The sequence below is a fragment of the Melopsittacus undulatus genome, chromosome 5 (genome assembly GCF_012275295.1).
Source record: "Melopsittacus undulatus isolate bMelUnd1 chromosome 5, bMelUnd1.mat.Z, whole genome shotgun sequence".
NCBI lineage: Eukaryota > Metazoa > Chordata > Aves > Psittaciformes > Psittaculidae > Melopsittacus > Melopsittacus undulatus.
Window position 1 is genome coordinate 50,613,972 of NC_047531.1, and position 15,275 is coordinate 50,629,246.

The window sequence follows — 15,275 nt, forward strand, 5'->3', positions numbered from 1 at the left end:
AATGGCAGCACCAGTAAGATATTTTGGAGGGAAGCAGGGGGAACAAAGAAACAAAGTGTAAACAAGCCCTGCTGAATTACTCCACTGACTTTGCATTATTTAGACGGAAGCACTGTTAGTACAGAAGCCAGCTGTTTAACTATTGGAATTCTGTACCTTGGCCTCCTTTCAGGGGACATCAGAACAGTGTGATTAGGCTTTGTATCTGCTTGTAGCACATGGAAAGAAACATTCACACTGTTTGGTACAGTAGATTAAATGAGAGCCAAAAATTCTATTAACTGAACTTTGACCTACATGATATGAAACCTCTTTTGAGCTAGCAACTGACAAAAAAAAGGAAAGAAACCTCCAAGGAGACCAGTGTACCTCAGTAAAAAGGAATGCCTAGGGCTGTTACATGTCCACAGGCAGCACTTTGAAGGTTGAGTAAATACATGGGACTTTTTGATAACAGCTGGAAGGCAGTGCTCAAATTGTGTCCGAAAAATGAGAAAGAACTATATGGATGCTCAGTATACTGACAGAGCAGGATCAGTCAGTATTTTAAGGTAATATCATAAGAAAAAAATAAGAAACAGAAAACTGGCATTAAATGTGCAAAACAACCAGCCATTTATTTACTAATATGGGTTTTAGTCTAGAAATTAACTTAAGTGTTTGATTACGTCAGTCCCTACGTAGGAGAGCACTCAGGCATGCGCTTACTGTTGAATATGTGCCTTAGTCCAGCAGACCATGCAGAAGCTTGAACATTTGCCCAGAACTAAGTGCATACTTTGTTAACTTGATGAACTGGGACCATCTGACCCTGCAGTCATTCCAGAAAATGGGCCAAATACTGTTAATATCTGTAGAAGTGGCACTATCTCCTTGTGTTTCTCTCATCTTTGTGATAGCACCTTTCTTTGTATTCTGCAGGACTTACAAGGACAGCAGCAATCTAAAATCTAGTAGCTTAAAACTAATTTAAACATCAGATACTTCTCAGAAATAGAGTCCAGAACCATGATTATTGAGAAAGAATATTTTTCTTTGTTTTTTTTCTATTTATTTGCTCTGTCTGTATTCTCACTTTCTGTTTCATCCATATTTTAAGTATACTGGATCACTTTAGTCCTTCAAAAACCTTGGGGAAACAAAATAACAAAACCATTCCAAACATCAAACCCTTTACTTCACCAAACTAATACTATCTTTTTATGAAGGTTAAGCATTTAGTGTGTCAGATAATACATATTTAAGTTTATAGATAAACAGCAAGATTTATTGCTGACAACATCACTGAATGTGATTCTATTCCAAACTTGTTAAATTTACCATACAGTTTTTTAAGGAGCTATAAGATATTATATCCTACTTCATAAAGTTATTATTCTTTCAGAAAATAAACCAACTCATTAGATGTCTTTGAGATGACTACTGTAAATATAATTTTGAAGTAAACTGAGATTTTCATCTGAAAGATTTCAGGATTCAGGACTTGTTTTAACTATTTATGTATATGATAGTGCAGGAGAAAAGTTGCTACTGAGGCATGCAATGCTTCATGGGCTATTTTGTCATGGGTACTTTGTCAACTTTATAAGTGGTTAAATTTAAACACTAAGAGGCAAAATAACTTCCATGTAATCACACAAAGTAGCAACTAGATAAGAATAAAAATCAGAATTTTCAAATTCCAACTAACAAAAAATTGTCTAAGTTCCTGCTTGACTTATTGGGAAGACATCACGTACAAATAAAGGAGTGATGTTATTAAAAGTTAGATTAGATGGCTCTAGTTCCTCTACTTTATGTATGTAAAAAAACCAGATATAATCCTGTTGAAATTATTGTGTTTAACAATAAGTCATAAATTTTGTAAAACAAATGATAGCAATAATCTGATAGAATGCTATATAACCCATTACATGTCACTGTTTTACCTTATGCCTTGAATAAAAGGCAATTAAGTAAACAAAACATCAGATTATATGACTGAGCTAAATTAAAAGTTCATAATGCAAGCAACGCTGTATAGCTACAGGCTCAACATAGACAAATCGGACAGAACTGTTGATTGTTAGGAGATGAAAGATTGAAGAAAAAGAAGCAACCATCTCTATCAACCAGTTCATCTTTGGCTTTAATCACAACAAAGCAAAATGTCAACCATATTAAGCAACAAAATTTTGAGACCTTGCAAACTTTACACTTCATTTGACTTTTTCCTTTATAACCCATATCAATGGATCCTATAAAACAGCAGCTTTCAGTCATTAGGCATTTATAGTCTTGCTGCTCATGAAAGGAAAATTTCTTATCAGGTCCTGATGTTAACTCATAGAAGTTCCTGGACAACACATTTTATATTGCTGATTCTAAATTTTGTCACTTAGAGGTAGCATTATCTACTCAGTATGACTGTCATGAGGAGCTAACATAGTTAACATTCTTAGAAGTGCAAGATATTACTAATCCTGAAATCTTCCTTTGGATTGATAGATCTTTTTTTTTTTTATAGGTAATTTCTTCTCTAGGTAGAAAGGTCATCCTAAGCCACTTTAAATTAACCAATGAACAGCACATATTTATTTTTAGTATTAGCAGTCTCCAATAGTAAAACAGGAATAAAACAAATGTCTATGCTTGTTAGGCTGCTATGAAATACCATTGAAAGGAAAATTCTTGAACAGGAGTTTTTAGTATGTTTTCTTATGAAAAATTGGCAGACTAAGAAAAGCTTAACTCATCAACTATTTGTTGATTTCAACATTCAGCTGGATCTATTAGGAAGAGTTAGACCTGCATAACCACGAACAGAATTTGCCCTTTCATGTCTCACATAGGAGTAATAAAAAATGTGAAATCCTACACAGTAAGGACACTCCACATTTTCTTATAACTGCTAAATTTTAAAAGTATTAGGCTAAGACAATCTGATTAACAGACCAGTAAAATCTCCAGGGAGTATCTTGTACTTTATATGATAATTCAGTCAGTGAATTAGTGAGTGAAAATAGTCTGGAAGTAAAACCCCAAATCTCTGTCTTAATATTTATAACACTTTCCAGTGAAACACAGAAAACATACACACACAGACAAATCAAAATATTACTGTAATCTACTCCTGGCTTGCCTTTCTGTTTAGTCTTATGAAACAAATAATTTAGCAGACAATGTACAGTATAGAGGCCCTTGGTGGATTGCAATATACTAAATAAGCACGTTTTTCTTTTTGTTTAATATATTGTTCTGAAAAAAAGGAACATTTAAAAACCTGTTGTCTGGGTTTACCAAGCTCATAGGGATAGTTAGCTCCTAGCTGACTCTATTGCTGGCTAAAATGTTAGACATACTTTACCACTAGAGGTCTTTTCATTTATGGAAGTATTAAAGCCTCAAGGGTTCTTCACCACTGGGCATATGTTTTAATCACAGAGAATTGTAAAATGCAGTGTTGTCTTCAAATTGACAACTGCAGGTCAAGTATATGGATATTAACCTAGAAATTGCTGTATAAGCATTAAAGGCAATAATTTGCTAAAGAGAAATTGAGTTTTCATCTTTTTTTGGTATCCTTATCTTTTATCTAGCTTGAGTAATTTCTTAAAACGTAAACTCCTGCCAAGCCCTGTGAATAACAGATTTTTGGTCTCAGTGATAAAACTGAAGTGGAGAAAAAAAAAAAGGCAAGGAAAAAAAAGAAATGGTAGGGATGACTGATTTGAGTTACTTCATATTTTGGCTCTTGGTGCAATTTTCTTTCCTTTTTTCCATATTTTTGTGTTCTTAACCAATGTGGCTCATTCTGTAAAAGGAAATGCTTAATGCTGAAAATGTCAAAACAAAACATTTAAACTTTTCAGAATTTTACTGCCTGAAACCAAATTCTACCAGAATTTTAAAATAGATTCAGTAAGCAACTACTTATTTTTGTGAGGTTATTGTTCCTTCATTTCTAGTTGATCATAACAGGGCAGCTGCACATTCACATGGGTTACACACAAACAAGCCTAGGAAATAATGGGTCTATCTTTGCATAAGACAGCAGAGTTAGCAATGGTTACTAAAGAAATCATAAATCACTGAAAGAAAAAGAAAAAGAGAAGTTTAGAAGTTCTATGAATGAAAATGTCACCCTTTACTGGAGCTCAGTGAAAAATACCGAACATCTGCCAGTTTAGTAGTTTCTACAGATGCCCAGTGCAAACTCAAAATGCAGGAAAGGACATGTTATGTCATTCCCATTTCCTACCTTCTGCAAAGCTATAGAATATAATACCTTCTTCTTTAACCTTTTCCATCAAGCATCTTCTTACTTTTACTGCATTTCATTGTTTACTTTGTTACTTTAGTTCTTATTCCTACTAGCTTTTGTGCTTGCAGGTCTTACAGCCCGTGCAGTGGTATATGGTATTCATTTCCCTTTTGGAATACACTGACTTCACAGAGTGGCTCAGTGTAAATGTTTCATTTGAAAATACTTGCCTACAGAACAGGCATGACCTATGATCTTTAAACACCAGCTACCTCAGTCAGCTCAACAATCAGTTTTCATCCGAAAGCTAAAGAGCAAATTTCCTTTGCAAGGCCTCTAAATGCCAGATTTCAACTTCCTCCTGCTCCATGTTCAATGCCAAGACAGTTCAAGAAAATATTTTAATAATATTGTTGTAAGAAGATATAATTTTGCTCAAATGCTTAAATAGCAACGAGCCACAGAGATCAAGGGTGGCCATTTCCAGGAATATGTTTCAAAGCTGTATCTGAGAACGGGGTCTTAGAACTGAGACACGCAGGCAGCTTCTACAACTGTCATTGGTGATTCTGTTAAAATAATGCAATTTATATGACTGCTTCTGAGATCTTTGCATTTGCTTTCTAACAGAAATATTTTCCATTTGTGTTTCGAATAGGTAAGCCTACAGGGTATGGATCCAGCAGTAGACGCTTACACCACAAGGGAATAGTGGACGAATGCTGCTTCCAGAGTTGTGACCTGAGGAGACTGGAGATGTACTGTGCTCCAATAAAGCCACCTAAATCTGCACGCTCTGTACGTGCTCAGCGCCACACTGATATGCCAAAAGCACAAAAGGTAGGCCAAGCTGGGGAAAAAAGGAGAGGAAAAAAGGGAAAAAAGACCCATAAAACAAAACCCAACAAAATCACAAAAAAACCCAACAAAACAACAAACCTACCTATTTGAGGGAAGTAAAATTGTCTCTAGGCTGCTAACATTGTGAACTGATTTTTTTTGCTTACTAGGGACACAGAGATTTAGTGGAGTTCTGGAAAATATTTTCTGTAGTAGGAAATAAGTAGGAAATTATATGTTTCATCTCATCTCTTAGAACACTGAATAAAACATGGAATTGCTAAGCTAGTAGTTGTGAGGCTTTGTCCTGGGTAGTGAATGACAAGTACTCACATCATCCAGTCATGAACAGCACCTAAGATTTCTTTCAAAAGAGAAACCAAACACTGAATGTTTAACAACTGATCTATCCAAAACCTCCCCACTCATCTGCCTTGTCAGGAAGAGGTAGTGTGAGTGATCAAGAGGGAAAAAACAGCTTTTCTGCTATTAATTTTGCATGTAAATGAAAACGTTCTATTTTCTTTTTCCTTGTTATTTTGGCTTTATTGATTTAATTAACAAAACTAAATTAACCGGATACGCACTGCAATCATTACACACTTCATTTTAACTATATAATATTTTATATGTATATTCTGCAAGCACTTCAAATATTCATTGGTGTGGAGCACAGGGTATTCAGATTTTTGTTCTTGTCATACTAGATATACTGTATATATATGTAGTTAAATCTCATCTCTCCTCATCACAGCCTATAGCTCAGAAAACTCATTTTAGTCTAAGCCACCATTAAGCTCACGTCCAACTATCTCTCCTGTTTGAGTTCTGAACATCTGTTTTACATGTTATCATTCATCTGCTGTAAGCCTCAAGTGATATATTTTGTTGCTGTTGACCCTGTCTGTCCTACGTATACACTGGCCCCAATCCTGAAATTATGCAAAACAGAATTGAGTGAATTTATAAGACTTCACAGAAAGTCAAGAAATCAGCACCATATACTTATTTCCTTAATATTATCTAATTGTAAAGAACAATTGTAATCATTCCACCATCCATTTCTTTTCCATAAATCAATCCATAGAATGGAATCCTTCCACCTCTTCCTCAAAAGTTTTCAACTTTTTAAAGTAGTGGCTACATGATTCTTTCTTGGAAGTATCACCTTAGCCATGAACATCTCAAAAGGCACACACACCAAGTGAAGTCTTCTTCAGGGAGAGCTTAACTATAGAAGAGAAAACCCTGTGGTTTATTTCTGTCTGGGCACACACATATTTGAGGCTTGCAGAAAAAGAAAAAAAAAAGGCTTGGCCCATAATCTGTGTGCTCCTTCCCATACTTGTTGCTAAGGTGATGGGTAAAACATTCTGTAACTTCAAGCAAAAGGAGACAAGATACCTGCCAGCTTTCTGATGGATCTCCACACCAATTTCCTTGGAGAGCTAAGGAATGATGTCACTGTTCTTCAGGCAGCTGTCCTTTTCCCAGAAGGTAGTCAAGAAAACTCTTTTCTTATGAACAGGAAGGAGCAGAAGAAAGGCCTTGCATCTTTCTGCAGCAGCAGGGGAGGTAATGCTCAAGTGGGGATACTGGAAGAAGAAAAAAATTAGAGCATGTAGTAATTGAGAGAGTCTAGCTGCAGAAGAAATCATCCAGGAAATTAAATGGAGAAAAAAATCAAGAGGTGAAAAGGGCAGTAAAAGGACAATGAAGAGCAGAGGAAAAGAAAAGGGAGAGAATTGGATGAAAGAGCCTGAGAAGATAAGAAACATGAACCATGATGTATCACACAGAAAAGACAAGATTTTGAGAAAAGGGGAGAAAAAACAAAATTAAAAAAATAATAGAATTTAAAAATCCTAACACCTTCAAAGAAGATGTATGTGAAAAGGAGGAGAGAGACGAACAGAAGCAGAAAAATCACAAATGCTTCTTGGTGGGAATTTGGCAATAAAATATCAAAAATCTGATGGGAAAAACAAACTGAAATTTTCATTAATATCTGTGCATGGAGGGAATTAGATTGAAGAAACAAAAATATAGAAAGGGCAGGAGAAACTATAATACATTTTTATAATAGATAGAAGGAAAATACAGGGAGAGGATGAGAAGGGAAACAGAATTCACTAAGCATAGCTCTATCTGGAAAAGCTCCAGTACATGTTGAAAATAACTACATGAAATATAATTATTTTTTCCTCCTTTCTTTCTTTTTGCAGTCAGCTGTACATGCCTCCATTAAAACAGACAATACTATGTTCATACTTTCTTCCTTGGATAGGCTCCCACAATACGAATGCATTTAGCTAATTCACAGCATGTCACTGATTTTGATTAAAAAATAATTATATTAAAGTTATTTTTCAGTTGAGCAATTTTTTTTCTGCCTTAGAATATTGTCTCTTCATATTATGTTATGTATGACATATGTATCTTATACATCTAAAATGAATATATATGACCTCTTTAATATTTTCTTATTCAGGTACAAGATGTAAGGCAGGATTAAGTGAAATATATAGTATCTACAGTTACTCTCAGATTTCATGCACAATCAGATGCTTACACCCTTCATACTTCTAATGTTGTTTTTATTTGACATCTGCTCATAACCATTTTAATCCACAAATCCAGGATCTGGGTTTTGGTGTAAGTGTTTTTGTAAGTGGTATACTTTTCCAGTTCCTTGAGTGGATGATTTGTCCTGTGCACTATTTGGTAGAATAATTTATCTCAATGGAGCAGGGCTGTTCTTTCTTTTATAGGTTATATTAATGCTGATCTTTAGTCACTGCATTACAAACAAATGTTGCTACACTACATGCACGAATCTGAATGACGAGGGCCAGACACTGAACGATTGATGTGGGCTGGGAACCCACAAAATGCCTATTTGCTGCTATAAGGCCCATTACAGAGACTGTATATGTAGAGTTTTGATTGTAGCTAAACCTCTGAATATTTCTTTCTCTACAGAACCATTATTTGTCCTGTTCCAAGACCTGTATTCACAAATACATATAAAAGTATATTAAAAATAAAAATTAAATACATTGTTATTATATACTTAGAGGTATTAACAGGGTCACAAAAAAAATAAATCAAGAAAAAATCCAACCAACCTGCAGGATCTGTTGTTCACACATTTACTGATCATTCATCAATTATGTTCATCCGAAGCCTGTTTTGTTTACTTGCTTGTTATTTGAAAACTGGTGAAAGCTTTCAGTAAAATTCTTACTGAAATATGAGATACTTAGGTATTCATTTGCCAGAACTGATAAAAAACAGAAAGTAATCAACCACATAATAAATTATAAATTATAAAGAATTATAAAATTCTACCTCAATTGCAGTTAGAAACGTTTTAAACTGCAAAACTGGAGAAAGAAGAGGAATTAAACTTATGTCCTCAGTGTACACAGTTCCATCTAGCTTTTCTTCCATTCACTTTTTTCTCTTCTGAGAAATGCTAATAAATGTTTAGTCTATTTACCCTTAAGTGAATGAAGTTTTAACAGCAATTTGAAAAACTAGTGAATAGAACTTGGAAAAACAATTGCTCTCCGTTCAAGCAAAGGAATGAACTGAGCTATTTCCACAACAATTCTGTTTGTGAGGGAAATCTGTGAGCTTTATGAATGAAGCAGTTTCACAGAACCAGTGGCACAAAGTTCTTACTAATTCTGGGCTGCAGGGTATCTTGAAAATTGTTACACGAATGTGAACACTGGTAAGGCTGATTTTAAAGTCCAGTAAATAAACAAGAGGGAAAGCAAAAAACCCATAGTGCATGCCATTCACTTGCACTCCAAGCAAAAGAATGTGAAAGGTATACATAGAATAGTTAGGGTTGGATCTTGATATATTTTTTTCTCTTCCCCTGATTTTTAGTCCTTATTCTTCTTTAAGCCTAATATGTGGAAAATACACATAACTATATATCAACAGAGTATTAACAGAATAAAGTAAGTGGATTTTCTCAAAAATCCTTTTCGTATTTCATCTATTCAAAATCTAAATAAATACTACGTGGGACTAAGAGAGAGAGGGAAAATATGTTAATATTTTTAGTTTAATAAAATGCCACTAAGAAATAGGAAAAGGAGTTGCATTATTTCTCATTAATCTTTCTATGATTCCCAGGCTATTTTGTAATTGGTTCAGTATCAAGTCACAGATACAATTACAGGCCAAAATATGCACAGTGGCACTAATCCTAATTTCTATTACAGCCATGCCACATTACCAAGCCAATGAGAGAAACTTTAGGCGTAACAGATAGAAGTTGGCCTTTTCACTTCAGAAAATTATTTCTTCCCATTGCTTACTTTACAGTCTTGTTATTATGTTACTGGTCACACTGCCCACAGAACTAAAAAGCTTTCAAAGAGACCCCAGAGAATTCATAGCTAAGATGTCATGCCTGTTATTCCAAACATTAGGCTTTCCACTTATTTCCAATAAAGCAAAAGATCTTTTAATGCCAATATGAGGTTTGAATGTCCATCCTAACAGGATAAGAACGCTGCTGCATGCTTCCCAATACCCCTCCATCTCAGTTAATGACATTTACTATCCCTGAGATAGTTGTCCTTACTTTAAGACTGGGTTGTTTTCAGAGAGCCATCCTTAAGGTGATAGGTTAAGGTCTTTGCTTCTCTGTTCATTAACTAGCTAATGCAAAGTCGACATTTTGCATGTCATCTTACAATGATTATGTCTTTGTATGGGTCTGAGTATCAGCTAAGAGTATCTGATAATGAAATAAGCATCACAGATATCAATTTAATTTCTAATTGCCATTTTTTCAAAGACTTGAGAAATGATGCAAACGTTTTTAGACCAGTGCAAACGCAGGTCTGAGAACCTGACTCAGGCATTCACATTTCTTGATTTTTTTTCCAATGGTCTCAACACTGCATACTTGAAAAAACCTGTCAAGAGAGTCAAAGCATTTTCTGGCATGTATATTACTACTGCCACCATCACTGCCACCTCTTTGTAGTTCATCAAAATACTAGTTCCAGAGAAGGAAGTGTTTTAAAATAGCATACCATCATCCCCTTATCTCAAAGCTAAATGTCAGTATTAAAAGCTATAACTGAAACCCTGCTGCATCTTACTATTGGCTTTCTTTGGATAATAAATCCATTTTAAAGTCAGACCACAACAGCAGTGGAGAGAATTTATATTTTTGTTTGGGAAACATATAGTTAATTTTCAGTTTAAGCCACTGTAATGCAAAATGGCTGTTGTTTCATAATAAGGCTCTCACTGTCCATTTTATAGGTCATGAGTGTGCAGCATTTAAATATGTAAGACTTTTTTCAAATAAAATATAGCATATTACTATTCCTTTATGCTGGTAAACTCTTGTCAAAGAACCTAGAGACAGCACTGAGGAGGATGTTTTGTTTTCTTGCCATGAGGAAAAAACAGTGCAGATAAGGAATTCCTGATTTTTTAGTTCATTATTACTAATATAAGCATTTGTAACACAAGGCAGGATCATTAACAGTGGTAGACTCCTGTGAAGTGCAGCAATGATGATTATAGTGAAAATCAGTGAAAACTGGAGGTTTCATTCAGAATACGTACTTCAAGGTGAAACTTACATACAACTTAGGGAAAACTAAAGACAAAAAAGGTAGTTTTCAAAAAGTTGGAAGAGAAACAGCCAATGAAACAGCAAAAGCTATTTCAATGTATGTATAAGCAGAATTCTGTTGACATTTCTGTTTCTGTACTTGATCCATGTTAAAGAAGCTGTTCTACAGCAGTATTAGCAAAACTTGACGAAAACAAGCCAATATCTTACTGAACACAGGAGTAGTGACTAGATGGTTAACCTCATCTTCATTTAGTATTGCATTTACAGTAATAACATCCAGAATGTCAGGTTCCTAACAAAGACATTTTTTCATTATGAATACTTTGCTATTAACAAATTTGGCTTGTCAGTGATGATAAACATTAGTTTGGCTCAATGTTTTTATTTGTTGGTAGTATAGTTAACAATTGCTAGTACTGCTTGTTGAGGTTTTTTTATATTCTGAAAAGAATAATTCAACCCATATCCATCAGAACGCAATCAAACCAGTGAAAATTGCTCTATGTGAGCTCAAGTTTTGTGATCCTTTCCAAATTTCTGACTTATGTTTGATAGATACTGGAGGAAAATGGGAAATTTAGATACAGAACAGTATTTTATGGAGGCAATCATTTTAAAAACTATTGTAATGCACCAAATCAGCTTCCATTTTCTTTCTGCCCATTAGAAAACAGGCAAAAAATTCATTATTTTATACATTTTAGAGATCACATTTCCTTTTTTTTTCCATGCTTAAATAGCAGATAATGCAGTGGTAAAGATGCATACACATACCTCATCTTTCTCAGGGACATGGTTTTATTTCTGGCTTCTCTGAGGACAACAGGAATTATTTCAGCTAACTAAGAATTTAACTTCTGATGAAGATTGTCACTTAACAATTCTGCCTCTAGTCTGGTACAAAATGTGCAAAGATTTGGGAACATGTAATATTTACCAGCATGGCAAATATGGAATCAAACTCAAAGATACATACCACACCCAGCACTGTTGCTGGAAAATTGCCTATGCATGAAACGACAGTGAACAGTGCATTATTCATTTCAAAGCCGTTTTGATTTGCCTGGCACATCATCCGGTCTCTTTTTGAAAATACAAATTATTTGGCTGCAGCTCCTGCAGTGAACCCACACCTTTTATCCTCCTAAAGGCCTTATCCAACAAAAACCTTACACATCTAGTATGTGATTTACGCAAAATGTAGGTAAGAGAGTCCTACTCAGCAATTTTGCAAACCTCTGACCACGGGGTACCAAAGCCCAGGGGGCTCCATAAATCCTGCAGTTGCAACTCTGAAGTTCCCTGGCCCCTGCACATCCTGCTTGCAAATGTCCTTGTTCTGAAGGAAAGAAAATCTTTGGTACCCACTGTATGCTTAAGCCCATTCAGGTTCCAGTATGTAGATGTTTCTTCTGCCAAGATCAACAATGACAGCAATCAAAATGTTTATGTCTAGGAGAACAAGGAATTTAGTGTACAGAAGTTTTGTATGGTTATGTTTTCTGTGAACTGGCAAAAAGGCTCTAACAATTCCAGCATTCAGGATAACTGTTGTTGCCATGAGGAACAAAACAGTGCAGATGAGTCAAGGAATACCTGCTTTCTTCATTCATTGTTACTATTTTTCCCACTAATAAAGGTTTCATAGAGTGCATTAAAACCTATCTGGAATAATTTTTTTTCTCTACACCTTCAGGAAGTGCATTTGAAGAATACAAGTAGAGGGAACACAGGAAACAGAAACTACAGAATGTAAGAACATGCCGTCCACAAGAAAGAAGAATGGATGTGCCATCTGCAGGATACTTTGTTGTAAATAAATTATTTGTTAAGCATTGGAAGACTTAAAAAAACCCTATGGTTTAATAAGCTTGATGCAATCTCAACCAATGGGCATTCTCCCAGTGAACAATGCAACTAAACATTCCAATACTAAGTCTTTAGAGAACAGAACATTTTAACAAGCCCAGAGCTAAAAAATTCTGTGGTTGATATATTACTGTTTGTTAATCTGTTTTAAATGTCCTGCACAAAATCTCTTAAAGTCCTGTGCCCCTCAAAAGCCTACAAATTTATGGGCCTTTGATGGATCCAATTGCACTAAATTAACCTATGAACACAGGCTGCTGGAGTCATTCATCAGCCTTGTCTAAGTGGTGTTTTTATTTTATTTGCACTTCTATACAAGCAACAGGCTGTTTGTTTTACCGTGTCTGATAACATTGTTTGTCTACCCCTTCATATTTGCACAGTTTGACATTCCCAGTAACAGCAGCAGTAAGGTAACATATACCGTTTTAAACATCCATTAATTCCATCTGTGGCTTTTTGACAGAATATGGGTTATAGATGCATTTGTTTAAAGACAGTTTTATTTTTCCTTCTCTTGCAAAGATGCGAGTTATTGCAATTTGTGAGACAAAAGATTTCTAAAAGCAGTTAAAGCATACATAGGCTCTCAAACCATTAATGATTCTTCCAGGTAATTATTTTGCAACAGTATAGGTAACTTCTTTCTTCCTCCATATAATGCAGTATGTAAAATTTAGCATATCAGTAATACACATATATCAAACAGTATGTAAAAATCTCTGTTTTATAGTACAACGGTGCTATTTTATAGTTTGTTACATGAAAGGGTCTGGCCAAAATGGTAATAAGCAAAAGCAAATATCAAAAGATCAAGCCAAAGATCAAATAACAAAACAGTTTAAACAATATTCAGTTTAAATGAACTAAAATGGCTTCAGATTCCACCACTGAAATAAGTTTCCCATCTTCAAAAGAAAAGTCAGATACCTAGCTTCTGTTAGATGTTTGAATGGTGGTGTTTTCATTTGCAGTTATGTGGAACAAAAATTCGTAGATGCCTAGGCCCAGAGAAGACAATTTGAGAAACAACCCTCAAATTACTTTAAAGGGTAATCCATCAGGACTTTAGTCTCTGTCATTTTAACTCTTCCCACAATCAGATGTGACTAAATTGACTGTTAATTAGGCTGCTGCATCATCCTGTAAATCACAAAAGCTAATCTAATCACCAACTTACAGTGTAGAAAGAGCCCTCAAGAAGAGATGAACCAGAATGTCCTTCAAACTGTTACAATAACCTTTCATGCACTCTTGTGGGAGACATATTTCTAGATTATCTCTGCCATGTAACCTTGATAGGTACTGCACTGATTCTACCTTGAATAGCACTGTGTCCTACGCTCCAGTTCATAAGTCAACTCAGTGCTGGATCAGCCATGCAGTAAGGAGTGATAAGTAGCCAAATGTTCCAAGGTGAGCAATAAATTTATTGGTGCAAGAGTGGAAGAGAAGGCAGGGGAGAATTCACTGCTCCACCCTGTCCAAAGCTGCAACATGGTTCTACTCAATCTTTTTCCCAAAAAAAATCCCTGCACATGGCAAGCACAGACAAGAGATGAAGTATCCCTGATCAGCCTCAATGATGGCAGAGAAAATGGAGCAATTAGGGAGATGTTGGATCAGAGCTGTAAAGAAAGTATCTCTTCTTAAAGGCTCAAATCTGCCTTTCTTTCTACTACATCCATGGGAGCAGATGACTTAACTATTAATTAAAACACAAGAGAAGAATCCCTGAAGGCTGAATATTTTACAGTTACTCAAGTAGTTTCTCATAAAACAGGCAGGAAAATTAGGTCTTAAAAGTCCAACAAATAATTATAGCTCCTTTTTGGTTCCTGTAGAAAGTTAGATTTCTTTTTCCAAGGAAAGTGCAATGTATTTTATGATTCTATGACTCCTGTGCAATTCTTTATACCCTTTGTTTTCTGTGAGATACATGTTTATATCCACAATAGGCTGCCATTGCAATGTAAAAGCAGAACACTAAATGAATAAAAAGAATATATCACAGCTGTCACTGACTGAGATAGTTATGTTGAAATGGAAGAAAGTACAGAGAAACAGATTGGGAAACGAAATTGTTTACCACCAATTCAATAAACAGAGGTAGCAATACTGGCATCTGTCACAGCTCTTACAGACTTTCTTTTTTAGCAGAGAGGATGGAGAGAGAAGTATTTTTACTTCAGTGGCTATTAAGTATTCTGAAACACATTCTAGAATATGCCATTATTTTGATGTCACATATATAATACATATTTCCATTTCATGCCCCATGATTCTTTTTGGCCCATCTCCTCTGAAGTTCTAAGGGGAAGAGGGAAGAAAGGTGTGAGGGCAAATAGTAATTTACAGATCTCTGTGGTGGCAAGTGTCTTTGTAGACAGCATTTTACAGATGCACTGTGGATGTAACTAAATAGCCATACATTGTTGGGCTATTTAATTCCTGTAAACTAAGATTTTGGTCTTATATTGGGATTCATGCAGTCACATTTCTGCCACCGTATTCCTCTTGTTGAGACATCATAATTAGAAAATGTCACTCAGACAGCAATATCTAACACGAGAACTTGGCAACTGTCTAAACAATTTAGAACAATCCTTGAAAGAAATTACAATAAATAATGAATAGTTACAAGGTTTAAAGGCAACACTTTGCTTTACTAGAAAATAAAGGGTATCACAAAACGGAGAGTAG

General features: G+C 35.2%; 1 protein-coding gene across 1 annotated transcript in view; it reads left to right on the forward strand.

Moving 5' to 3' along the window:
* The window catches only part of IGF1 (insulin like growth factor 1), a 47,112-nt gene extending 34,292 nt beyond the window's left edge, over positions 1–12,820 (forward strand). Inside the window, exons 3-4 of the mRNA XM_005150439.2 lie at positions 4,902–5,083; positions 12,400–12,820. Coding sequence (XP_005150496.1) covers positions 4,902–5,083; positions 12,400–12,459 — 242 coding nt within the window. The 3' untranslated portion in view covers positions 12,460–12,820. The remainder of the gene's footprint in view (positions 1–4,901; positions 5,084–12,399) is intronic.
* The last annotated feature ends 2,455 nt before the right edge of the window (positions 12,821–15,275 follow it).